The sequence below is a fragment of the Sarcophilus harrisii genome, chromosome 1 (assembly GCF_902635505.1).
Source record: "Sarcophilus harrisii chromosome 1, mSarHar1.11, whole genome shotgun sequence".
Taxonomy (NCBI): domain Eukaryota; kingdom Metazoa; phylum Chordata; class Mammalia; order Dasyuromorphia; family Dasyuridae; genus Sarcophilus; species Sarcophilus harrisii.
In genome coordinates, this window is record NC_045426.1 from 300,983,611 (window position 1) to 301,011,588 (window position 27,978).

A 27,978-nucleotide genomic window follows, 5' to 3' on the forward strand; every position below is an offset into this window, starting at 1 on the left:
ATTGCTGTTGCTGTATACAACTTTCTGGTTCTGCTAATTTCACTTTCATTAATCATATAAATTTTTCCAGATTTTTTGATTCAGCTCACTTCTATGACTGGCCTCTATCTTGCATACTTAGCCCAGCCATAGTTTCCTGGTCCTAGCTTTCTTCCCTGCATTTTTTCTCTACTGTTATTCTTCATGCCTATGTGACCTCCTGTCTTGGTAACTGGAATATTTCACTTTGATTTTGTATTATTTTTCCTTTAAAAAACTTTTTTTTTAAGTTAATGCAGTGTAGCTATCTCTTGTTCTCTAGGACAGGAAATTAAGGAAGGGTTATAGAGTCATAGATTTAATGGATTTGAAGTTGGAAATTAGTTCCAAATTACTTTTTTTTTCCCTGAGGCAATTGGAATTAAGTGACTTGCCCAGGGTCACACAGCTTGGAAGTGTTAAGTATCTGAGGTCAAATTTGAACTCAGGTCTTCCTGACTTTAGGGCTAGTGCTCTGTACCACCTAGCTGCCTCTAAATTGCTTTTTATAATGGCTAGATTACCTCAAAATTTCTAGCAACAATAATGTGTCTGTTTTCCTGAAATCCTTCCTACATTTGATTTTCTGCATGCAAGTTATAATTCTTCTATAGAACGATCACTCCCTGATGAGAGAGGTTGTTTCATTTTGAACGCTTTTAGGAGATGTTGACAAAGGGGTTCTTTTTCATGTATAAGTTGAGCTCCATGGCCCATTCTCAACTCTGACATTCTATAAACTTTGATTGCATAGTTGTATTTGTACCCTCAGTACCTAGTTGTGAACTGAATATTTCTTGATTTGAATTGAACCATAACTTTAAAGGAACTGAGAGGACAACTAAAATAATCATGGATTTAGAACTGGAAAATTATCTCGGGATTTTGCAGATGAGGAAAATAAGAATCCAGGTGGTATAATGACTTGCATAAAGTAGGCAAAACTACTAGTATTTGAACCTTTTAACTGCATATTCAAAATTCTTTCCACTGATAAAACAAAATGGCAGTGTTTCCACATAAAGTCAGGTTAAGAGGCAATTGTTATTCATTTTGGCAAAAGAAATCATAGTGGAGATATAATTTGCTTATAACTCCACAAAAAGGATAGGGATAATGAATGCAGATTTATTTATTAATTAGAATATTAGAACTTTTAGAATTAGAATATTAGGTTTTCTTCCTAATGTGATAGATTTAGAAATCTGATACAAATCTGAAGTCATATAGGTAGCTATATAGAAAAGATTAAATTCAAACGCATGTCCTCTAAATCCAAATTCATACTCTGCCAAACCTCAACTCTTCTTTTCAACCAGGCAACAAATTCCTATAGCCTGTTCCCAACTTTGCTTCTTGATAGCTGACTCTGATTTGGTGGATCCTGGTTTTGAGTCAGGTTTTCTTCAGATCCAGGAACCACTTTCTGCTTCTGGCTCTTAATCATTTGCACTCTCCATCTATCCCAGTAAACCAATATAAAATTTATTTTGCATGAAACTTCTGGTCCTTATTTACTTTCATTATGTAGTTGTTTGGTTCTTCATTTCCAGTTTAGGAAGACTTCAATTAGTATAATGAACCTTACCCAGCTATATACCATGACAAGCCTTGAATATCACCTTGTTCAGAAGCAAAACTAGAATCAATAGAAACTTTATAAATTGGGTAATTAAAAATTCTCTCTCATAAACATATTGTTTAATATAGAGTCACCATTTAAATCATGCATGAATTACCTATTTAAAAGAATTGTGTTATTGTTGAGTTTTTAGTCATGTCTAACTCTTCATAACACTTGTGGTTTTCTTGGCAAAGATAATAGAGTGCCACTTCCTTTCCTAGTTCAGTGTAAGGATAGGGAAATGGGTCACACAGCTAGTAAGTCTCTGAAGCCAGAATTGAACTTAGGAAGATGAGTCTTCCTAACTCCAGATATGGCACTTTATCCATTATACCACCAAGTTGCTCTTTTATTAAAAGAATTAAAATGTAATAAAATAGACTTGGTATATGGTTTAGTATTTTATGACTCAGAAGATATTACTAGGTCTTGGAGAGTTTCAGGATCACCATTATGGATATTAATTAGCATAGCCTTGCCAATGTAAAGAAAAATTGACAATAAGAGATTTTTAGTTGTTAACTACTGAAGAATACAACTATTCTTATAATTAACCTGACCTTCCTGATTGATTTAAATATTGTGACCTTCACCTCAATTCACCACCTTTTGGAAGCTTCTAAAAACATTTCAGTGAAGCAAGATTTGGTAACTGAGCAATTAGAGAAAACACATTGACATCATTTTGGTGACCATTTTCATATGGGCAGAAAAGATTCCTTAGGAATTAGCATGGAAATAGAAAGACATTGGGGTCATAAGATTTGAATTAAAATTCTGGAACTACCACTCACTACTTGTGTGACTTTAAACAGATAAACTTCCTGGGTATCAATTTTCCAATCTATAGTATCAGAGAGCTGCACTTGATTACCTTTAAGTTACAATCTAATGATAGATCAGAGAATTCTTAATATTTTGTATGTGATAGACATCTTTATAGCAAGCTAATATAGTCTGGATCTTGCTCAAAATTAATGCATGGGATTACAAAGGAAGCAAATGTTATTGATATTTCAAAATATTTCAAAAACATGTTCAATAGCTATCACTTAGGAACTCCTTCTTCAGATTTAATAGTGTATGAACATATGCTCTTCTAATCCATACTAAATAATTTTTCAGAGAATATAAAGGCCATGGTTCTTTATCAGACTTATTAGAAATGACAGGGCTGCTAATTCACAATCTTTAGGGCATAGATGTTACTTATGACTTCAGTAAATTTGAAAGAGTTGGTATGCAATAAGCCACTTTCTTTAGTCGCTTATGAGTGATGTCTTGCATCTGCAAGGTGGTTTTGTTGGGTTGGATGTGCAGTCTGTGGCCACAAAAGTCACCGACTAGCATATAAGGTAAATTGGTATGCCTTTGATATGCTGTTCTCTAATAATTCTGGAACTGCTCTCTTGGTCCACATATGTCAGTATACTTTTCAGGACAAATTAGTTCAGCTTCTAATCTACCTTTACCCATATTCATATCCCCATTCACTTTTCATCGATGTTGCAGAGGGACAGATTGAAGTATAATAAGAAACAATTTCCTAACTATACTGTCCAAAAGGGTCACAGAATACTCTGAGAGGTAGTGGGCTCTCATCGTAAGTTAATTTGTCAGAAATATTATACAGAGAATTTTTATTTAGGTATCAATTGGATGAGGTTTGAGGTTCTGTCTATTTGAAAGAGTCATGGATTTTGGAATTCCCTGACATGCTATGTTTATTGTATTTACATATACAATATACATATACATGCACAGTTTCAACTTAGTAGATTGTATCCCAAAAGTTAGTTTGTGAGTTGATTGTTTAGAAACAAGAATATATCATAGAAACAATGTTATGTGTGATGATTATGTTCCAGAGTTAGATAAATTCAGAAAATAACTAAAATAGTGTATATTTGCCCCCCAAAAAAGGGGGGGGTAAGTAGGAGACATTGCTGTAGTGTAGTAATTAGGTGAAACTGAAAATATCCACAGACTCAGTAAGAAATATTTTAAAAATCAATCTTGAATTCTGGCACTTGAAGAGAACACTAGTTTAATTAGTCAAAGAAAAATGACATGTTGAGATTATGATGGGGATTTATGGACACTAGAGGTTGGCAATGCTGGCTGTTTATTATGTCTAATTTCACTTCCAAACTTTTTTCCTTAATGCAATGATATAATGAGCACTCGTTTTATATTTATTATTTAGGATAAAAGTCATTTGAAGCTCATAAATGGAATAAATAGGGAAACAAAAGGAGACAAATTTTCCTAAGGCAATGGGACAAGCATTCAAAGAAGAAAATATAGGAAGAAGTAAGTCAAAGAAATGAGTGATAGAAGATAGAGTAAAAAGGGAAGGGTGTGATGTTTATATGAACCTGTGAATGAAAATAAAGCAGGTGTTAGGTAAGAACTATTGATATTACCATTGACCCAGAAAATTCATGTTGAATCCATCCCTAAGTAAGGTCAAACTGGCTATTCATAATTAAAGATGTGAGAGCATTGGATGCTTATATTTGGGGGATTGCCTATATCTAAATGGCCTCCTTTCTTCCAGTCTATTGGCTCTAAATCTGTACTGCATAGCAGATTAATTACAGTAATCATAAGATTATGGATTTGGAATTGGGTATAACTATAGAGGTTATCTAGTTTAATATTCTTACATTGAGGAAGATATGACCCTTTGAGGTTAGATAACAATGTCACATTGGCAATATCATTTACTAGCTCAAAATTTTTTCATAAGGTCACAGGTTTATAGAATCTGTGAGCAAGTCCCTTCTCAGAGAAGGGGGACCTTCTAGAAAAGGAGGGACTAGGAGAAACCTCTAAGATCATCTAGTCATAAATTATAGATTTACCAAGGACCTTAGAGATCATCTTATCCAAACCACTCATTTTACACATGAAGAAAATGAATCTCTGATATATTAAGTGATCATACCAGAAGATAATAAATAACAAAGTTGGAACTGAAAGAAACATCCTTTGATTCTGTGTATTTTCTTTTGAAGTTCTTCAATGGCTCCTTATTACTACAGGATAGAATCCAAATTCTTTTCTCAGTAACTCTCTATAATATGTTTTCATATTTTTAAGTTTTTCAGTTTTCAAATTTATATTAGATTACTCTTCTCCATTAACTCTATGCTTCAGTCACACTGTTTTCCAAACATCTCTTATATATTCTTGGCTCTGTGATTTTGCTGATGTTATTATTCCCTGGGACTGGCATGTCTTTCCTTCCAATCTTTGCCGATTGAATTCCTGTTCTTTCTTTAAGGCTCTGCTCTTAAGACATTTTAGGTCATTCATGATTCATCCTGTTGTCAATGCACTATACTTCAAATCGCATGCATTTTGTTTTACATGCCTTTATATTGCAACAATCTTACTGATAGAAGTATCCAAGTGTGCAGATTGAAAGCTATCCAAATCTGCTCATCCTAAACAGTACTTGACTAAGTCCTTCAAAAAAAAAAACAAAAAACTGCACTATCCCAAAGGGCTTTCAAACTGCATACCCTTTGATCCAGCAATACCACTACTAGGTGTGTATCCTGAAGAGATTAAAAAAGGGGAAAAAATGTATTTGTACAAAATATTTATAGCAAGTTTTTTTTTTATTTTATTTTTAGCAGGTCTTTTTTATAGTACTGAAGAATTGGAAATTGATTGGATATCCATCAGTTGGGGAATGGTTGAGCAAGTTGTAGTATATATTTGTAATAGAATATTATAGTATTATAAGAAATGATGAGCAGGATGTTTTAAAATGCCCGGGAAACTTACATGAACTGAGGCAAAGTGGAATATCCAGAACCAGGAGAACACTGTAAACAGTGATAACAATATTAGATTATTAATTGAGAATGATTTAGCTACTCTCAACAATACAAAGAACCAAGACAATTCCAAAGGACTCTTGATGAAAAATGCTATCTACTTCCAGAGAAAGAATTGACAAAGTATGAAGCATATTAATTTTCAGTCTTTTGTGTTTTTTTTTAAATTTTGGTCTGTATTTTCTTTCACAATGTAACTAATATGGAAATATGCTTATCATAATTTCACATGTGTATCTTTTATCAAATTGCTTAATCATTTCAGGGAAGAGGTAAGGGGAGGAAAAATAGAATTTGGAATTCAAAATGAAAAAAGAATGAATGTTAAAAATCATTTGTACATGTAATTCAGGGAAATAAAGATATTATTTTAAAAAATCATCCATAGACTCCTCATATAACGTGATAGAAGACTTTCTTTAGGTCTTTTAACTTTTCATAGGTATTAGCACAGCACTGGGCCTGACTACCTGAATCTAAGACTGATCCATCTATGTAATATTGCATGTCATATAATATTGTGTATTATAGTTGTTGCTTTCATGTTTGCTATATTGCCACAGTAAGAGAAATAAAGTGATTGCATTAAGAAAATAGCATGTTAATGTCATGGACATCGTAATGGTCGTTATAAAGGGCAATGATGTCTTTTGACTGTCATTCTTTTAACTTTCTCTTATGTTATAAAGCATGGTTACTTGTGTGGGTTTCTCTGAGTATTTCAATTTGTCTTGCCTTATGTTGTATATATATCTCTGGAGACAGTCTTGTGTACTAGATGTGTTACAAACTCTCTGAGGTCTGAGGTAAAGAGTACATAAAAGGGGATGAATAAAGATAAACAGTGTGTCATAAGATTTGCAACATCTGCATCCTTGACAATGCCTTCTGGGTTTTTTTCTCTATTCTTGGTGTGTCTGTGTTGTGGGACTCTGACAAAGTAATGTTTAGCTTCATGAAGGACAGATTAGTATTTTATATAAATGATATATCTCTTTCATACTGAGAAGAATGTTCTACACTGAATAGTTGCTGAATAAATGTTTATTTGGAGAATTAAGTTAATAAACTCATTCCACATTACTATCTCTTAACACTTCTTTTCAATATACACTCTCCTTTTGTCAGCTAAATGGGCTAATCCCTATCTCAAAAATTTATTTTCTTATTTCAGTACTTTTGTGCACAATATTCCTAGTTTATTCAATTCTATAAGTAGTTATCAAGTGCCTACTGTGTGCATAGCTATTTGCCACAAACTAGGGAAATAAAGACAAAAAATAGAACAAGCAAAGAAAAAACATTGGATTCATTCCTTAAGAAACTTACATTTTATTGGTTGACATGATGTATAGACAAGTGGATATAAATACACAGTAACTTGAGGCTGGAGAAAGCCTTAAATTTAAGGCAGGGCATAGAATCAAGATGGCAGAAAAAAGGCAGTGACTCCCTTGAGCTCTCTCCAAAACCCTTCTGAACTCCTTAAAATAATGCCATCAAATAATTCCTGGAGAAATAAAACCCATAAAAGAAGAGGATAAAATATTTTTCCAACTAAAGATATCTTAGAACATGGAAAAGATCCGTGTGAAAGTGGAGAATAGTCTGATACAGGCTGCTTTAGAGTAAACCAAGCCACATCAAACCAACAACAGGTCTTGGGAGCCATTGAATTTGTAGTGATAATGGTTGTTTTTTGAGCTTTTAGCCCACAGATTATAAGGGGGTTGAATAATTGGTCAGAAGAAAATTACAAGGATCTCTTTTCTGACTCTTTTGGGGTAGGACTCTATTGCTTTGCTCAAATTCCAACACTCTATTATAAACTATCTCTTACTCCCTTTCCAAGCAAAGTTTGGTGGGAGAGAGGAGACAGGGTAGATTTTCTCAGAAATCTGTCCAGTTTATTATGTTGTACATTACAGTACATTATGTTGTCTTTTAAGTTATGCTTCCATTCCTGTCCTTGCTATCTTCAGGTGAGCAGGTAATTATGGAAACTATAATTTCAGAGTCACCTCACTATCACCTTTATTTGTTTGGGAGATTTGTATTTTATTTGGGGCCAACCAGGATTATTTTTGAACTTTATTTGCACTGTGGGATGTTATGATCCCATTAATATATTGGTCACACCAGAAATTGGAACCATATTGAAAAGAGTCCTCATTTCTTCATTTACTTCCTAAAGAAAAAAAAAAATCACTGTATTAAACTCCATTCTTTTTACACAAGGGTGAGAAACCTGGCAATTAACATGGAGAAACTGTTTCTAAGTACTTGGGAAAAAATCAAATAGCATCAACTTCAAATATTACAAATTTAAAATGATTGGAATCGAACTATTAAAATCTAATGTAATCTCCTCAAAGACAGACTATTTAATTTTTATTTTTGTATCTCCAGTACTTAGATGTAATGATCACTTAATAAATGTTTATATATTGATTTATCCTTAATCTCTGTAGGACATTGGGCAAACCATTGACCTTCTATTTCCTCTTCTGTAAAATGTGGACATTGGAATGGGTAATATTTGAGTTTGCTTCCAGATCTAGATCTATGTATCCTGAGAGTGGTTGTACTTTAAAAGAAGAAAAGTATAAGGTTTTTTTTTTTCCTTCCCTGCTCTCCTGCCCTAGAGATGGCTCCCATTAAGCATAAACATATGTGTATTATATACATAAATATATTTATATATAAATATTATATATCAATATATATAAATAAGATATATACATAATACACATATGTGTGTTTGTGTGTGTGAAATCATTTCTGAATATACTTCTTTATCACAGTTCTCTGAATGCAGATAGTGTCTTCCTTCATAGGTTCTTTGTAGTTACATGATAACTATTATATATTTAATAGAAGTAGCAAGTTATACATAATAGATTTGTGGTTTTGTGCAATCATTGTTTTTGTTTTTAAATCTACTATGTTATGGAAATACATGTTTTGTTTCATAAATTAAAAAATAAAATAAAGAAAATTTTTTAAAAACTTAAAAAAGAGAGAAAGTGGTATTCCTGAGGGAAAAAAACAAGAATATTTAGAGACATTGATGCAAGATCATAAAAGGAAATAATAACTTGAATGTCTTCTCTATAACTGCTAACCCCTTTCACTTCTACTCTTGGTAGACAGGCCTTTAAAAAAGGAACTTCACTAGAAAGGGAGGAGACACTTGAATTCAAACATGAGCATATTTGTGAACAAATAAAATGGAGGTTTAATGAGGAAATTTCAGGAAAAGATGGCAGCTGTAAATCTACAGTTTGAAATTTTCCAAATTGGGATGGAATCACTTAAAGCTCTTTTTGGTGCAAATTGAAAATTTTCTAAAACAACTTACAACATAGGCATGTCTGGAAGCTAGGACAAGTCCTGTTGAGAAGTAGCTTTTATTAGAGACTTGGACAGATAGAAATTTCATCTTCCATTTAACATTGAAATAATGTAACATTTGTATTATCCTAAGAAAATCAGGAAAGTCCAAAACAGGTCAGTTGGTCAAGCTGAGCCAAACTTTCTGTCATGTGGCACTAATCTGTCTGTTTTCTTATATTCTGCCCTGGACAATGTATTGGATTTCATGATATCCTTCTTTTTATCTATTGCTGGCTAAAGCAAATAAGCCACATGTTTAGCAATTAGTAAAAATGCATCTCTCCTATCTGGAACAGAGTTGGGAACTAAGAATTAGGGAATGGGGGGGGGGGGGGGGGAAGAAGATCTCTATGCCATGAAAGTATATATTATATATCTACTTAACAAAGTATATACACATTCTTTATAAGGTAGCTTTTTCTGTTCCTCCCTTAAATATTTATTTTTGCTTTCCAAACAGTCCTAACAAGCTTAATTATCTGTTTTCCAAAATATGTAAAGTTAAGAATAACATATTAGAAGGGAGAGAGGGGTTGGTAGAAGCAAGAAATACTGCTGGCATTTCTAAATGACAGCCTAATAGTAAGTGAGAAGAAAGAAAATTATAGAAAACAGACACAAGAATTTAAAAAGCATGGCACTCAGGGACAATTTTGTTTATGGAATAAATAGCACTGCACACCTTAATAGATCCTAAGGGAATCATGATATCAGAGCAAAGTAACTGATGCTCATAATGATCATACTGAGTCATCAAGAAAAGGTTAAGTTTTGTTTAGTGTTTAAGAAGACAGGAAAGTGTGTCACATTCTTAGAAAAAGTGTCTTCGAAATTATTAAAATATAAAAATGTTGGTTCTTAAAGTGGCAAACCCTCAACTATTTGGTGGACCCAGATATCTAGAAAAACTTTTCTGAAGGGTTCTAGGCAGCCATAGTTATGTCTTTCTGTATATTTTTCTGTCTATATGTCCATGTAATAATGTAAAAGACTTGTGCACCATGCATATTTGTATTTCATCACTGAGGAAATTGGAAATCACTGGAAATTCTTGAATTAGAAGTATGACTTGATCAGATCTATGCCTTAGAAAGCTTTTTTGGGGCACTGTTTAAAGTTTAAATGGGAGACTATAGGTTTTGGGGGCAGAGAAACTGATTAGGAAGCTATTAAAGTAGTTTAGGGAGGAGAAAATGAAGGCCTTCACTAGAATATTGGTCACATAATTATTAAACATTATCTTTAATATTTAATATTAATACTTAATATTAACATATCCCTTTAAAGTGTATTGTGGGATATGGTTTAAAATGCTGGTCTAAGCACCATAAATCTGCCAGACTTTCAGTTTTTCCAATAGTTTTCATCAAATAAGAAACTGTTTCCAGGGTAATTTGTTTTTTGATTTATCAAATATTGGATGATTAAGCTCCTTTGTTTCTGATACTTCCTCGCAGAGTCTGTTCCAGTAATCTTATCTTTCTACTTTAATCAATACCAAATGAATTTTATGACAGCTGCTTTAAAATATAGTTTGAGGTCTGGAAGTTCTATTCTCCCTTGTCCCTACCTCTTTAATATTCTAGAACTTTTGTTTTCCAAATGAATTTTGTTACTATTTTAACAAGTTACAGATAATATCCCCTTGGTAATTTGATTGGCATAATATTAAAAGTATAAATTAACTTTGGTAATATTGTCATTTTTTAATACTATTGGCATGATTTAGCTATGAGCACTGAATGTGAGGTGATGATCATGCAAATAGAAAAGTATCAATATAAGAGATATTAGGGATAGGTAGTATCAACTGGTAAATAATTATATTAGAAACGATGAAGGAGAAGAAGTAAAGGATTTAGAACCTTGGTAAATGATAAGATATGCAATTAAGTGGCACAGTAGTTAAAGTGCCAGAGATTAAAACTGAACAAAGAGTTCTAGAGACACCTTCAACCAAGAGATGTATTTGAGATTAATAAGAAATAGAATGTAGATAGAGAAGTAGTCCAAGGAAGAAGAGAAGGAACTTACAAACTTAGGGAATGAGAGATGTATGAACCTAGAGAAAAGGAAACTGAAATTGAAAAATAAAAGTCAAATGAGCAGGAGAGAACAAAAGGAAAACATCCAGAAGAAGATTATCAAAACTGTTTAAAAATTACAGAAAGATCAGAATTGTTGAGGATTAATAAAAGATCTCAGGATTTGGCATTTGAGGTCATTTATGTCCTTTGAGGGAGCAAATTCCTTGGGGGGGGAGAGGGTTCAAGATGATTTCTGTGAGGTTCAACAGTGACTAAAGTAGGTGTAAAGTACTATTCTTTGTAGGAATTTAGCAGTCAATTAATAAGTATTCAAAGTGTACATAATACACCAGACACTGTTAGCCATTAGAGATATGAGTAAATAATGAAATTGTCCCTAATTCTAAGAAGTTTGTATTCTAGTGGAGGAGACAATAAGCATACATAGAACTCTTGGATATAAAGATTTCTCTCAGTTTACTGCTTTCCTTCTAATCTTGTCTGCATTGGTTTTGTTTGTACAAAAACTTTTGTAACTTAATGGAATACAAAATGGATTTTTTTTTTCCATAATGTACACCCATTCTTTTTTGGTCACAAATTCCTTCCTTCTCTGAGAGGTAGACTATTCTCTGTTCTAATTTGCTTATAGTATCACTCTTTATGTCTAAATCATGAACCCATTTTGACCTTACCTTAGTATGGGATATTACATGTGAGTCAATGCCTGGTTTCTGCCATACTTATTTCCTATTTTCCCAGTAATTTTTGTCAAATAGTGAGTTCATATCCAGAAGTTGGAGTCTTTGGGTTTATCAAATTCTAGATTACTATTGTCATTGACTATTGTGTCTAGAACAAATAATTCTTAAGAAAATTGCAAACTATTAACAACTTTGGAAAATAATGTTTCAAGTCACTAATGATAAGAAAAATGCAGTCAAAACATCTCAGTTGGTCTTACTTTGCATTCAGGAAATCATAAAAGATGACAAAATATAGAGAATGGTCTATATTAAAGGGATTTGGAAAGATAGGCATATTAAACATTGCTGGTGAAGCTAAGAATTAATGTAACTATTTCGAAAAACATTAATTATGTAAATAAAATGGTAAAATTGTCCACATGTTTTGACCCAGAGACTGATGTTCATACCCTAACAACAAAAATAATGATAATTGGCATCTACATTACACTTTTTTTCCCCCTTTACAATTCTGGGAGATGCTATTATAATCATCATTTCAATAGATGAGGAAACTGGGACAGGTAGAGTTTAATTGATTTACCCAGGATCTCACAACTAGTAAATATCTGAGGCTGTATTTAAATTTAGGGTTTCCTGACTTCAAGTCCAACACTCTATTCACTGATAAAAAGAAGGGTTCTATATATACAAGAGTTTTGTGATCAGAAAGAACTGTTATAAAATAATTGTCCACTGATCAGAAAATGGTTAAATGCATTTGGCACATGATGGTAAAATGAAATGAGATGTAAGAAATTACCACAAGGGCTGAGCAGTAATTTTCCCTTCCATTTTAACAAGAAGAATATGATAAATACAGAGAATTATGGAAAAATGTATGACATGATGCAAAGTTAAGTGAGCAGAGTCAGGAATGAAAACAATATACAAGAACTCTTAAGAAAGTAGAAAATGAATGTTACAAAATTGTAAGAGCAACTTTGATCCCAAAGAAGAGATTTGAGAAGACATTCTCTACTTTTCCCCTTATTTTTTAATAGAGTAGAGGAACTATGATTATGATTATAGACTGCATATAACATCAGGCTTCTTCAACCTATTAACAGGTTTTGTTGAATTTATTGTTTTCTCTTTATTCATTAAAAAACTCTTAATTAGAGAAATCTAAGTGATTTAAAAACAAGAAATGTAAGGGGGAGGGAAAAAAAGAAAAAAGAAATTTACATGAAAAAAATCATCTTTTTATTATATCTTTAAAAGGAATAACAAATTGCACATAATAAATGTGTAGCTTCATGTGCAATCATCTCTTTTTTTCCTTTTACTGTTATGGGAACGTTTGTTATATTCCATAAATAAAAAATAAAATTAATTGAAAAATTAAAAAATAAAAACAAGAGAAATAACAATCTACCAAATGTGTATATATAGCACAAATATAAAGTTAATAAACACAAGTATATACAAGGTAGTTAAGTACAAGATCATTCAGGATGGAGAGCCCAAGCTCAGAAACTACTTCAGCTGAAGATGATATTAGAATTATAGCTGAAAGGGAGAGAGAGAGATTCTGCAAAGTGGAAGTAAGGGGGGAGTTCATTCCAAACATGGGAGAAAGCCAGTGAAAAGGCATGGAAACCGGAACCATGGAGACAGTATTGTGAATGAAGAATACAGTAAAGGTCAGTCTGGCTGGATTGAACAGTGAGTGAGGAGGAGAAGTAATGTTTAATGTCACAGAATGGTTCAGTTGAGATCAGGCTGTATTGAGCTTCAAAAGATAAACAGAAGAGTTTATCTTTTATCCTAGAGACAATAGGGTGTGGTAAATTCAAGAATTTTTCCATAGCATTCCTGATAGGAATTTTTATCTTGCTTTGCCTTATGGAGATAACCCTTGATAGAATGAAAATAGCCCAAGTTTTGGAGTAAGAATGAACTGGGTTTAAATTATGTCTTTTAGTTTTGTGAACCTGGAAAGGTTCCTAACTTCTTTAAGTCTTGGTTTTCTCCTTTGTACAATGGTAATAATAATATCTGTAGGGTCTTTTTTTGAGGTCAAATAAGAAAGTGTATGCAAATTGTTGGCAATCTTAAAACACTCTATATTTATACATATCAATTACAATTATTACTTCAGCTGCTCCTATATATTTCTCTATTTAGTGACAAACTTGTTCTTATAAATATTATATTTATACTCTCGCTTCTTCAATAGAAACCTTTCATATGCTAGGGTACTTGGATTATACTAATTTAGTTTCAACTTGTTGAAAATATTTCTAAAATTTTTGAGTCTTTTTTCCTGCCATGTATAGATATAATTGAGTCTTGCTTTACTAACATAGAAACTTAAATTGCCATTGACTAAAATTGTCTTCATTATTACTCATGGATATATTAGCCAGGGATATAATATACAATAAAATAGGGAGACTCTCCTTTCATATGTGAATGAAAAAAAATCCTTCAATAATGTATAAGAAGAACTTATGATCAAGGGAAAGCTTTGTTTGGGAGTCATAGGATCAGAGATGATAGTGATGAGATTAGATTCAGGGAACCAAAATGATGAGATTATGGTTCCTGGTGGTGAGGGAGTTAGATGATGAAGTTAGTGGCAGGTTTGTGGTTTAGGGAACCAAATGAAGGGATTTGGCTCCCCTAAATCCCCTTTAGCACTGGTGCAATATAGGGAGTTGTGGGGACCCCTTTGGTCAGCACAGAAGTCCTTTGTAAAGGAATTTATGAACCCCAAAAGCTAGATTGATAAAAAGTTTATTATTGGCATTAGGAAGTCAGCCTTTGCTATGTATGAATAGAAAGGCTAAATTCTTTAGTGGCCAGGTCCTGACAGGAGAGTAAAGTAGTGGAGGAGTCCTGGCAGAGAGATAGAGAATTTCTAGCAGAGAAATCCCCACAGAGAGGTATAAAGTCTGGTTAGGGAAATAGGTGGGGATAAAGAGAGGGTAATGCTGAAAGAGAATATTATTTCAGTGGGCAGAGTTTGCTACTATGCCAGAGATGGTATATTAGGTCCTCTGCAAGGACTGAGCCCCAAGTTGCCGTTTTTATAAGGAAATCTGAGACAGAAGTTTCAGTTGAATGAGATTCCCTCAATGCTGTCATGGCCCCCAGGCCTAGATGAGACCACTTACTGGGAGTGGTTTTGAGCCAACAATAGGGGTCAACAGAAATCTAGTTGTCCAGCTAAATGAGATTACCTCAACTACTCCCACCAAGATAAATCACTTTATCTTGGTTCCTTGGGATGTGTCTCACAGAGGCAGGGTTCAAAGAGAATTTCTCCTTAAAGGAGTTTTCAGAGAGTTTCAGAGAGTTTCGGGGTCCCCCCTTCAGTTTCAGGCTCCCCTCATTAATAGAATCATGAATTTAGAATTTGAAGAGATTCTTATGAGAATCCTATAAGGAGAGTTGTTTTATTTACTGTATTTATATCCTCATAGTTTAGCACAATTTCTGGCACATAGTAGTTGTTTTGATTGATTGGAGATCGAGGAATTCAATCCTTTCCTTTTATAATTAAGGCAACTGAGACTCAGAGAAGAAAACTGGCTTATGCAAGACATAAAACTAGTAAGTAACTGGGGTGGGATTCAAACCCAAGTGTTCTTGATTCTAAGTCTAAGACTCTACACTAGATTAAGCTGCTCCCTAGCAATGAGTTGACAAAGAATAAGGAATAATAATCCTATCTTGTTACTGCTTCCCTCCCCATTGAACAAGCAATTATGTCATCTCTTCACAACTACTTTTTAGTTCTGACTCATCTAAGGACAGAATATCTTTTTGATGCTCAGCTCTTTAAATCTCATGCTGTCTCTGAAGATGTACAGCTTAACTGGCATCCAACCCTTAGGAAGTGAAGTAACCTTCAGTTGACTATGTTCCTGTGAAAGCAGACCATCGCCCAACCTTTGAGCCAGGGTTTTATGGAGGAATTAGTGGAAGTAAAAACAGAAAGAGTCTTAGCTTTGGGGGCTGATTTATTCAAAAGATCCCTTTCTCCACCCCTTTTCCCTCCATCTTCCAATAGAATCCTGGCCAAAGTGCCAACTGTGGGAACAGAAGTCCACTCCCACTTACTTGGACTCCCACCAGAGAATAGGTCCCTTTAACTATATATTCCCAGTTAACAACCGCGCGCGCGCGCGTGCGTGTGTGTGTGTGTGTGTGTGTGTGTGTGTGTGTGTGTGATGGGATATATGCAGAAATAAAATATACTCAAACGTCACTCCAGCATTAACTATAGTATGCTTCTCTATATGTAGCTTGTTAGCTTATATATAGGTGCTTACACTGTGTGTGTATTTCTGGCTCTACTTGCTTTCTCAATAAAAATTAGACTGGTTGATTTGTTTTTCCCCAGCAAAGGAAGAAAAGGAATAATGTCTAACTCTCTTAAAAATTTTCAGAGCTTAATTGGCCATTGAAACCATCTTTAGTTGATAGGATTACATTGGACTTGCTTTTGTTTTTCATAGGATTATAAATTTAGAGCTGCAATTAACTTTAGAAACCATTTATTTCATGATCTTTCCTTTACAAATGAGAAATCTGAAGCTTGGAGAGTTAATAATTTGCCCAGAGTTTTCTAGGTAATAAAAAGCCAGTGCAAAATTTGAGCTAGCACTTCTTCCACCACAGGGACACACCCCACCCCCTACTCACTTTCTAGCCCTCCCTATTTCCCCCACTTCTTTCCCCAATCTCCACAGCTTCAGAAAAAGCTCAAGCATTTTGATTGAACCCTATATTCTTTGTACCACATACCATTTAGGGAGAAAGGAAAGGAAAGAGAAAAATCAGTGGCCTTGCCCTTTATAGGCATGTAAAGTCTAGATGAGGAAAAACTGTTAAAAAAAAAAAAAAAGCTTTAAGAAATTTTAATGGTGCATATTCAAATAAGTGCTAATGAAAATAGTGTAAACAATACATAAGTACTGAGGGGATGGAGGAGGAAAGCAAAGTCATAAGAATGAAAATTAGATCTAAAAAGGCTTCTAGACTACAGGCACTTCTCTTATGCACTAATTATTATCTACTAAACCCTTCTGGGATTCAGTTTTCCCCGGATATAAAATGGGGATATTAATAGCCCCTATCTTCATAGAATTACAGAGGAAGATGAGGAGGAAGAGAAGTGGAGAGATGAAAATAAGTGGCTGGCAGGGAGGGCGGGGAAAGAGAAGGGAGGGTAAAGGGAGGGAAACTAAGAGAATTCTATTGTTTTCCATCATCCAATTGTTTCAGGGTAGTATTATGTAGTGAGTTGTGTATTATGTAGTAGTTGTGTATGAGTATTATGTAGTAGTTGTGGCTCATAGTAGACACTTAATAAATGGTCATTTGATTGGAGCAAAAAAAGTGAGAGTTAAGATTTTGCCATATATTTTAGAAGCTGGACCTAATTAAGAAGACCTAAATTCAAATCCTACCCTAGACCTACTAAATTGCAGCTAGGTCTGTCTGGCTCAAGCCTTTCCCAAATCCACCCCCTAACCAACTCATAAAGTGGATTTTCCTAAAGCACAGATCTGATCAGATCAGTCTTATGCCTCCAGGATCAAATACAATTTTTTGTTTGTTTGTTTGGGATTCAGAATCCTTTATAACCTACCCCACTCCTACCTTCCTAGTATTGTAATTTACTCCTTCACACCTACTCTTTGATTTAGTGACACTGGTTCTGGCTGTTCCACTAAGGAAATGTTCTATCTCTTAACTACAGATATTTTCTCTGGCTACCTTTCACCCCCATGTCTGTGCCTGGAATGTTTTCCCTCCCCTACTCTGCTAAAGACCTTCCTTTAAGTCCTAGGTAAAATCCTGCCTTCCCCAACCCCTCTTAAATTATAGCGCTTTCCTTTTGTTTCCTATTTCCTATTTCTCTTGCATATAGTTTGCTTTTTATGCATTTGTTTACATATTGTCATCTTTATTACATTATAAACTCTTTGAGGGCAGAGTCAGACTTTTATCTCTTTTTTCATTTCTATCACTTACACTTAGGTGCCTGGCATATAGTAATTATTTAGTAAAATTTTTTATTGATTGACAATTAGATATGTGACCATTACTAAATCATTTTAACTTCCTGGACCTCAGTTTCCTATGCTGCAAATGGGAATAATAACAATAACATCTACCTCATAAAGTTGTTTGGAGAATCAAATGAGGGAATAAGAATAAGATTCTAATCTGGGTAGTGGAACAGATCAGTTGCTATGGAAATGCCTATGGAATTAACCAGGCCACCCAATTGCATTTAAGTACTATATAATATAGACTAGAAGTCTGGGTGTGATAGAAAGAGCATAATCGCTGCAGACAGAGTTCGGAGGATAAACAATGGGGTTTGGATGCTGTCCTTACTAGTTGGACTCCCCCAGCTTCTCTGAGGATATGTTTCTTTGTCTACCTCTAATTGTGGAGTTGAAACCATCCCTGTTTATCTTTGATATCTTACTAATTCTTGTTCAATTGTTTTCAGTCATGTCTGCCTCTTCATAACCCCATTTGGGGTTTCTTGGCAAAGATACTGGAATGGTTTGTCATTTCCTTCCCTAGATCATTTTACAGATGAGGAAACTGAGGCAAAAGAGGTTAAGTGATTTGCCCAGAATTACACAGGTACAACTGAGGCCAGATTTGAATTTAGGAAGACTCACATTCCTGACTTAAGACCTAGTACTCTGTCCCCTGCATCACCCAGATGTCCAAGCTAGGGCAAAAACACTTTTCTGATTGAATTAATTGGAATAGAATATTGATAGGATCTGTATACTTACATGAATCAATCAGATCCCATTATATATGAAAATCAGAACCATTATTTGTGAGATTAGGTAATTCCCTGAGCCAGTGGTATCAAACTCAAATAGAAACATCCCTTAAGTTGCACATTGATTTAGAGGATCTAAAATTGATAGTATCTAGGTTGTATTGGTTTTTAAAATATATACATTTTGTTAAATATTTCCTGATTACATTTTAATCTGATTCAGGCCAGCACTTGGAAGTGCTGTGGATCACAGACAGTGGTGTTTTACATCTCTGTTCTAAGTGATTTGTATAAGAGGAAGAAGCTCTTTCAGAAGGAAGAGCTTCTAAATATCTGGGTTCAAGAGATTGGAACAAGTTGGCATTTTCAGTATACATGAAAGTTTGTATTGTGCTCTGACAGAGAAAGGAGAAATTGAAGATTCATTGGTTTTATTGGCGTCTCAGAGCAAAAACCAAAGGCTGAGCGAAACCTCAAGAAAAAGTCAGCACTTTCCTCAGCTTCCCTTCCCATGCCTATGAAAAGGCACTATAATATAATCTCCTATTTTATTTCAAAACCATTCACAGAAAGCCTAATTTTGTCTCACCCACAAATGGAACAAAGAATAATTAGGAATAAATCAGAAATGTAAAGTTAGAGGAGCAGTATAACTTTTGCCTTTTAGAAATTTACCTAATTGAGGACTTGAAGTAATTGTGAATGAATCCAGAACTTTTTTGATTTAAAATAAATTTCCAAAAGCCCAAGAGGAAAGAACTAGCCAGACCTTAGGGGCCATTACGTTGCTCCAGTCTTTAAGGAGCTCATTATGTTACATATAAAATGATGGGGGTTGGATTAGGTGATCTCAGAAATCTTTGTTAGCTCAAAATCTATGCTTCTAATTTGGGAGGAAGAAAGGGAAGCCTTCATTATTAGGGAAATGAAAATTATTTTTTTGGAAGCTTTCTATCATTTTTGGATTCAAGATTAATTGGTAGAGAAGTTTCTCACCTTGACATGTTCCTTGTCTCTAGTTTGGGGTCCTGAGACTCAATAAAATAGGAAGTTACTCCAGCACTGTCAGGGTAGTTATTTCTTGTTACCACCATGACAGATGAGGTGGATGGAAAGAGGATGGGATTTTTTTCCCCTTTTGATCTGATTTTTCTTGCACAGCATGAGGAATATGGAAATATGTTTAGAAAAATTGCACATATTTAACCTATATCAGATTGCTTGCTGTCGTGGGGAGGAGGAACAGGGGAGGAGAGGGAGAAAAAATTGGAACACAAAGTTTTGAAAGGTAAATATTGAAAACTATCTTTGCATACTTTTGGAAAAATAAAATATTATTTAAAAATTAAAAATATAAATATCAAAAAATTTCCTTCTGATAGTTTTTGCTATGTGATGTTGGGCAAGTCATTTATGTTATCTCAACCTCAGTTTTCTTTATATATAAAACATAGATAATAATGCCCATGGTAGCACCTTTATAGGATTGTCATAAGGTTAAAATAAGATAAAATATATAAAGTGCTTTGGAAGCTGTAAAGAGTTACATAAGATCATATATTAGCTGTTGGAAGGACCTTCGGAGGCCATCTTAGTCCAGCCTCTGCATTTTACAGGTAAGAAAACGGAGGCCCAAGGAAATTTAAGTGACTTGGCTAAGGTCACACAGGGAATAAGTTATTATAAGTGTAATAAAAAACTGTGTCTTCTGACTTTGGAGCTAATTCTGTTTCCATTGTGTCAAATACTTTAAACTTGTTCTAGTGCATTAGGAGAAAATGCAAAGAAAAATCTTGCTCACCTCCATTAATAATGTAAGGTCTTCCTTGGAGGGAAAGTTTATATATGTTTTTGTTTTTGACTTTGTATCCCCAGCAGCTAGCATAGTATCTGGATTATAGTAGGAATTTAATAAATGCCTGTGGGATTGGATTGGGAAAAAAAAAAAAAAAGGGAAAGTTTAAATTATGCTACTAACACATATCTGACAAGCGGCTGCTTCTTTGGCCCTGAAACCTGTTGTGATGTGGGAGGAATAAAGTAATGCAGGGCCTTTCACCTTTTTGTAAATATATCTGTCTTCAGAGTGAAAAGATGGGAGGAGGCAGATTCACCCTCATTACTGCTTATCACCTAATGGTAATTGGATGGTGACCCACTGTACAAGTGAAAGCCATCAGGTCACCTCTGGCTCCTTCTGTTTGCTGATGGGGATGACAAGTTCAGCAGCAGCTATTTCCTGTTTACACCACCTGCATTCGCTGAACATTCACCTTTCCTCCCAGGCTATTTCCACATGATCCCCCTATATATGCTTTGCTTAGTTTCACTTCTATTCCTGAGTTCCTCTATTCCCCTGACCTGAAATTGCATCACTTCTCCAAGCCCTGCCCATTCTTCAAAGACCAGCAATTTATAGTGATATTAAAAGTTCATAATAATAATAAATAACATATAGCACTTTGAGATTTGCACAGTGCTTCATACATGTTATTTCATTTGACCTCTGTAAAGTAGAAGTATCATTATCATCTGTATTTTATAGATTAGGAAATCAAGATAGATTAAGTGATTTGCCAGGGTCACACAGCTAGTATGTGCCCAAGATGGACTTTGAACCCAGGTATCCTTGATTCTGAATCTACTAATCTATCCATTAGGCCAGTTAATTGCCTCATATATGCCAGCTTAAGTCTTAAGCTATTCTCCTCTTCCACTATCCCTTCCATCCCAAACACTTAATGAAATGATTTAAATTTAGACCTTTCTGACTTCAAATCTCCTTACTTTGCCATGCTACCTACCCCAAAACAAAGAAATGATGAAAAATAAAGAATAAATATACATCTCCCCACCAATTCTCTCCCAATGATAAAGCCCTCTCTTGATTATTTCAACCTTCACTGGCCTTTTTTGTCTGAATTTCTACAGAACTTTTCACACTCACAGAATTTAGCATATAATTTTATGTTATTAATGTGTAGCTTGAAGGGTGGTTTAACATAGAAAATAAAAGACTAACCTCAAAGACACAGGTTCAAATCCTTTTTTAACCTCTAGGCAGCTCTACATGAGTATAAGTTGTCAATGAAGTGCTAACTTGCATTGTTAGAGAGAATTTTTTTTAACTGTACATTCTCTATACTGATTAAATCGCTGATCCAGTTCTCATTCCTATGGATTTCTCACTAATTGCTTCATGTACATTAATCTTGACTACCCAAGGACAGTGCTTAAAAGGTGGAGATTATGTTCTACCTTTCTAATACTTTATATCACCAGCACGTTGTAGCTATCACTGCATAGAGTAGGCATTTGATGAATATTTGAAAAATTGGATTTTTTTTTGAGTAAAAACAACTCTTTTGTGATTGAGTCCTCATTTTGGCACTTAACCTTCTTCATAACTTGACTTCTTTCTATCTTTCCATTCTTCTTACACTTTCCTCCTCTTTCTGCCTTTTATCATTTAGCTATAATAGTCTTGTTGTTACTCATCTTCCAGATTCTCCATTGGCTGTTCTCCCCCATGATCTCTGACTCTTAGTTTTCATGGCTTATTTTTAAGACTTGGCTCAAATACCACTTTATATAGAAGATATGTTCTAATCCTATCCCTGCCAGTCCTTTCTTGCTAAGATTAGCTTCCATTTATCCTGTATACCTAACTTTGATGTATATAGTTATTTGAATATTCTGGCCCCTATTATAATATGAGCTAAGGTCAGGGTGTATATTTTTCCTTTCTTTGTATCCCCATTGTTTAGGCTGATGTTTAGTAGATAGTAACTGCTTAATAAATGCTTATTGAGTGACTCAACAGGGGTTCTGATTGGACAAGGAGGAGTTTGGCTCAGTGTAGGAAGTTGTCAGTTCTGTCTTTGACCATCTATTTTTCTTCTTTTTTTGTTGTTACAGATGCCACTCAACTGAACAATGCTGTTCCAACCTCGCCTCTCCTCCCACAAATGTCTCATCCTCATTCCTATCCCAGTTTGGGGCAAATCTCCAATCCATATGAACAGCAGCCTCCTGGCAAGGAACTGAACAAGTATGCCTCCTTAAAAGCTGTGGGTAAGCCCTGAAAATGCCATGTTTGTTTTCTCTGTTGAATGAATGTGTTGCATGCACTAATTCATATTCTAAGTAAAAAGAAAAATTTTCCAGGTGCTTTAAAATTATTCTCTTTAAGCATTTGGTAATTCTCTTTCCCATAGTGTTGCCTGAAGAAAATAAGGAGTACAAAATCACTTCTAAGTCAATAAAGAAATTCATTTTTGTTTGTTTGTTTGTTTACTGGCATTCCCAGAATAATGCTGCTCAGACCAATACTTTTTTTTTTCAGTAATGCTATTATGACATTAAAACCACACCCCACTTTAAAGATCTGGATCCAGTTCCTGAAATAGAATAAAAGCTTAATTATTGCATTGAATTGAATTGAATTCACTTAAGCCAGTAGTAGAATGGTTATCATTAGTTTTCCTGGCTTAAAGACTCATTCCCCACCTGACGTTTTCCATATCTTGTTCCCTATTGCCCATCATCTTCTTCTTGTAGTTTAAGTAACTCCCCACTCTAGTGACTTCAGCTTTCCCTTATGTTTATAGATTAACTGCCCCTTGTAATGTAGTTTCACCCAACATCACATATTCATGAAATCAAATAATGATGTTAGGCAAGGCATGCCTAAATACATATATATCCTTCCATCTTGGTAGTTCTAGTCTCCTACTGGAGAGTATTTCACTGGGTACTACTAGGGTACTAATATTTTTCAGTACTAGTATGCTTTGGCAAGATGACCCTATCAACCAAAGATACATAGTTATTATGTATTGTTTAAAAAAAATTACATTTCTAAAATATTTTAGAGTCATCACATATCCATCCCACTTTTTTTGGTCTATAATACTGAATATTAAGAACTAGGACTCAGAATGATGACCATACATGACTCTGTGTAATCATCAGTGATCAAACTCAGGCCATACTCTCTCCTAAGGCTGTCTGCAATTGTTTCATCTGTTCTCTAAGTTCTATTTAATAAGAAGGAAAAGTAAACCCAGGGATTTTAGAAAAGTTTTCAACAATATTTGAAAAATTCTGTTTTCCAAGCCATTTCTTTTAACCAAGACATTGTTGTACTGAGATATAACTCATCATCTGCTATGTTTTAAGGTTTGCTAAACAATTAAAAATTATCAGGGAGCCAACTTATAAGTTGCCCACACATTCAGAAGAAGCACTCCAGACTAAACCAATCAAACTCTAGCTATAGAAAAGCATCTATTCCTTACCTATTTTGCCTTATCTTTTACAAATGGAAATTTATTCCTAATATAGAAACCTAGAATCTCAGAGTTGCAAGAGACCTCAGAGTTCATGGATGCTGCAATTTACCTTCTGTTGGTAACACATTATTCATTCTCTTAAGCTGAGTGAAAAGATTCCTTGAGTGTCTAGAGATTTATGATGATATGCAATTTTAATGATTTAAGAAAAGGGTGGAAAAACTGATAAAGAAGAGAAGCTAGAATTCAGGGTCATCAACAAAGGGCAGCAATACATTTCTCTCCCAAAACTTTATTTAAGTTGCTATAGAAATAATTTTTCTATGGCTGGCAGGTTTTAGTATTTTTATTACCTCTTCATTCTATTATTTTAGGTCTTTCAAAGGACATATTATTACTTCTAACCACAGGAACAGCACACTTCACAAGGCATTTTATCTTCTTCATGCTTGCTTTAAGGGTCACCAATCAGGCTCTGAAAGGTTATCGATTGAACATGCCTGGCTTAGTTGAAAATATCCTAGAAAACACCTCTTTGGTCTTGAGGAATCTAACTCACCAAGACACAGCAGAGAATTATTCTATTTGTTTCTCTTACAAGACATAGGGATCATTTTGAAATCTTGCTGATTTTCCCCTCAAGTTTCTGCTTTACTCCCTTGCAGTTCATTTTGAATGATAAATTTGAGTTAATTCCTTAAGGAAAGATCTTAAGAGTTTGAATGTAAGAGAGTTTGCTACATCTTAATGAGTTTTTTTTTTTTTTTTTTCCTCCTAGCTTGCCTTCATCCTATAGCTTCTTATGGGGACAGAGCTGCTTCTGAACATGTCCCATGGCCAAGTATAAAGAGGGAGTCAGTAAACATTTCAGTCAGTCATGCTTAACAATCACTTCACATAGGTTCTCATCATTCATCACTTTATTTTTCCCTTTATAGTGGAAGATAAACATTACTCCCCCTACCTGAAGTAGGGATGTGGTAATTAGCATGGTCTTTATCTGTACTGCCTAGACACCAACCAGAAGCATTCAAGTGTAGCTGAATCTATGAGATTTTGTCAGTTTGATTACCAACTGTTCCCGATGGCTCCTTTCTATTGCCTATTAGAGAATAGTGAATAAAACAGAGCTGGAAATGTTGAAGAGTTCTGGTTTTTCCCAAAGAAAGGGAGTAATTAGTAACAGAATATAATTGGTCAGACTTTTGACCAAATGAGAAAGGAACACTATAGCTGTTGACAATTTCTAATGTATGTAGGCTTTAGTTTAAATAAATCCCTTTTATTAAAGTCTGGATTCATAAAATCTAATTTAATTAATTTAGAAAGTGGAGAATCATTCTTACAATTACTCACTTTATAAAAAGATTGACTATAGGATCCCTCTACATCAAAAGTTCTTAACATTTTTTGTTAAGAAAACCCTTAGAAACACCTCAAAATAATGTGTTTATATACAAACACACATATATACACATGGATGATCAGCACTGCACTATTGAAATTGGTCAATTGGCTCCTCAGGAAAGCAGCTAATACTTCTAATACTTCTCCCAGATTGTTGTTTATCCTTCTTGCAAGTCAAGATATCCTCCTCCTGATGTCTTTGGTCCTCTATAAAAACAAAGGATGAACAATAACAACAATATATACATGATCACATATATTATCAATAAAATAATAATTAGCATTTATATAGTACTATAAAATTTGCAAAATGCTTTATATATGTTGAATCATTTGATTTACATAATAATGCCATGAGATAGGTGCTATTATTATTCCCAGATGAAGAAATTAGAGTTAAGTGACTTGCCCAGAGTTACAAAGCTAATAAGTGTCTAAGGCAAGATTTGAACTTAGGTGTTTCTGACTTCTGTGTCCAATACTCTATCCATTGCAAAGAAATGCAAAATTTCAGTTATAGGCTGGTGGAAAGAAAGATATATTTTCCCCTCCAAGTTTGTGCATACTTGAAATATGAAATCTGTGCACTCCAGTTTAAAATCTCCGATCTTAACAATAAAGAACAAAGGTTCTTCTAGGATATTTAAAAGACAAATAAAAAAAAAAAACTTAAATCTTTTCAGAAAAACATCTCTTGCATTTAAACAACAGAAAATATTTCTGTGAAAATAGTGATCATTGGTGGGAATCTTGGTCCTAAACAGACTTAGCCATTAAAGTATTTATCCCCTCACTTCTGAGAAAGTACTCCTCTAGATGTCAGTGTGTGAGTTCAAGCAGCACTTAACTTCTGGGGCAGCCATTTGCCCCTCTGTGAAATCAGAGAGTTACATTAAAGAGATATAGTCATATAGTGGATAGAGAGCTGGCCTGGAAGCCAGGAAGACTTAACCCAACTCTGATATGCACTGGCCATGTCACCTTAGGTGGGTCACTTAAATACTCTATTATTGGCAACTTTCCAAGATTATAACTACAACTAAGGTGCTGACATACATTATTAGAGGAAATTTTCCAATTGAAAGTTTCTCTTCCTTTTCTTCTTTTTTTCTCCTCCTCCTCCTTTTTGTTCTTTTTGTTCTTCCTTGTTCTTCCTCTTCTTCTCCCTATGTGACAAAGATGCTGGAGGGGATTTCCAATTTTTTTTCTCCAGCTTATTTTACAGTTGAGGAAACTGAGACAAATGAGGTTAAATGCCCTGCGTAGGGTCCTATAGCTAAGTGTCTGAGTCTAGATTTGAACCCAGGAAGATGAGTCCTCCTGAATTCAGTTTTCCTGAATATCCTGCATCAACTAGCTGTCCTAGACTTCTTAACTCTAGAGGTACTAAATCTATGACCCTATAATGTTTGAGATTTCTTTCAGTTCTAAATTTATGAACCTATGAATCTTCATTCTTTTTGGACCTTTATCAGTCTTATTGCCCCACATATAGCTGATCCTTTTCTCCATTAGTGTCCACCTTTCCCCACATTGATGACAGCACACTGATTCGATTAAGTAGCAATGATTCCTGCCTTATGCATACATATTCTTTTGTTCCTGATGATATCATTTCCTAACTCTAAGTCACTAGAGGAGGTGAGGTTGCTAACAGTTTGTTCCCTTTACTGCCTCCTGATCTCTAGCCCAACTGGAGATTGTCCCAAGTTAAAAAAAAACAAAAAGTCTGTTACAGTGCAAAACATGTAGTCTGAGCCCAGATTCACTTACTGTGAATAAGTAGCCCTGTTAGCAATGTTTTCGGTTGCCTCTTAATTTCCTGAACCACATTCACATATATAGAGTGAGCAGCAATTTATGGAGAACCAGTGGTAAAGAATGATGACTTCAATGATACAACTTATGTGACATTGTCACCTAAGTTTACTGGGCCTCAGTTTCCTCCTCTATAAAATGAGGGGGTGGACTAGAGGGCCTCTGAGGTCCTTTCCAACACTATATCTATGAACCTATGATTATTTAACTCACACTTCATACAACTTCATATAATAACAGCTATTTTATCATGGAATTCTATAGTACTAACTAGGAAAATCAACACATTTTATCTTATTCATATTAAGTCCCTATTTTTTTCTCCTCTTCTTGCTGCAATCAGTCTGCAGTAGAGCATCAATAATATTAACAGAAGCCCTCACAGTCTGATCTGAACAATTTTCCCAAAGGGGATGTTTTTCTATGAGAAAAGCACCCCTTGAGAATCACAAGCATGCTAACTCCATTAACTTCTTCTGGCTTCCTGCGGCCCACTCATTTCAAAAGTGTCTAAAACATTTTATCTTCTCTACCCAAGTTTTCTGGTTCTCTCAAGGTCTCAATCCCATGATACTGAGTCCTTCCTAACAAGTTATTATCTGAGCACCAAAGCATACTGTGCAATTATTTTGTTTTGGTTTTGATATCTGCCCAGATCTTCCCAATTCACCATACTTGATTTTTTTCCCTTACTCAAATGGCTATGTTCTCTCCTAAGCCTGTCTGCCATTGCTATTTATTATCAAAACCAGATTTTTTGTGAGCTTTTTGGACAGAAAACTGGCCCTTGCTCAGAAGTGAGTACTCAGATGAGACACCTAGGAACTGTCTCAAAACTAGGAAAGGAAAATACTTGCAAGGCAAGATTCTCTATGTGAACAATCAAATCCTGCACCTGATTTTATGTTTCCCCTCTCCACCCCCACTACCAACTCAAGATTGAAAAGATTCTAGTATCATCACCTCATCCCTATTGGTTTAAATTATAAATGGATAATGAGCCAATTCTTACTTTCTAAGGAATGTGT

General features: G+C 34.6%; 1 protein-coding gene across 2 annotated transcripts in view; it reads left to right on the forward strand.

The window, feature by feature from the left end:
- The window catches only part of SHISA9 (shisa family member 9), a 438,119-nt gene that overhangs the window by 355,725 nt on the left and 54,416 nt on the right, over positions 1 to 27,978 (forward strand). For both annotated transcript variants that reach the window (XM_031944408.1, XM_031944414.1), the window contains exon 3: positions 22,350 to 22,505. In XM_031944408.1, the coding sequence (XP_031800268.1) occupies positions 22,350 to 22,505 (156 nt within the window). The remainder of the gene's footprint in view (positions 1 to 22,349; positions 22,506 to 27,978) is intronic.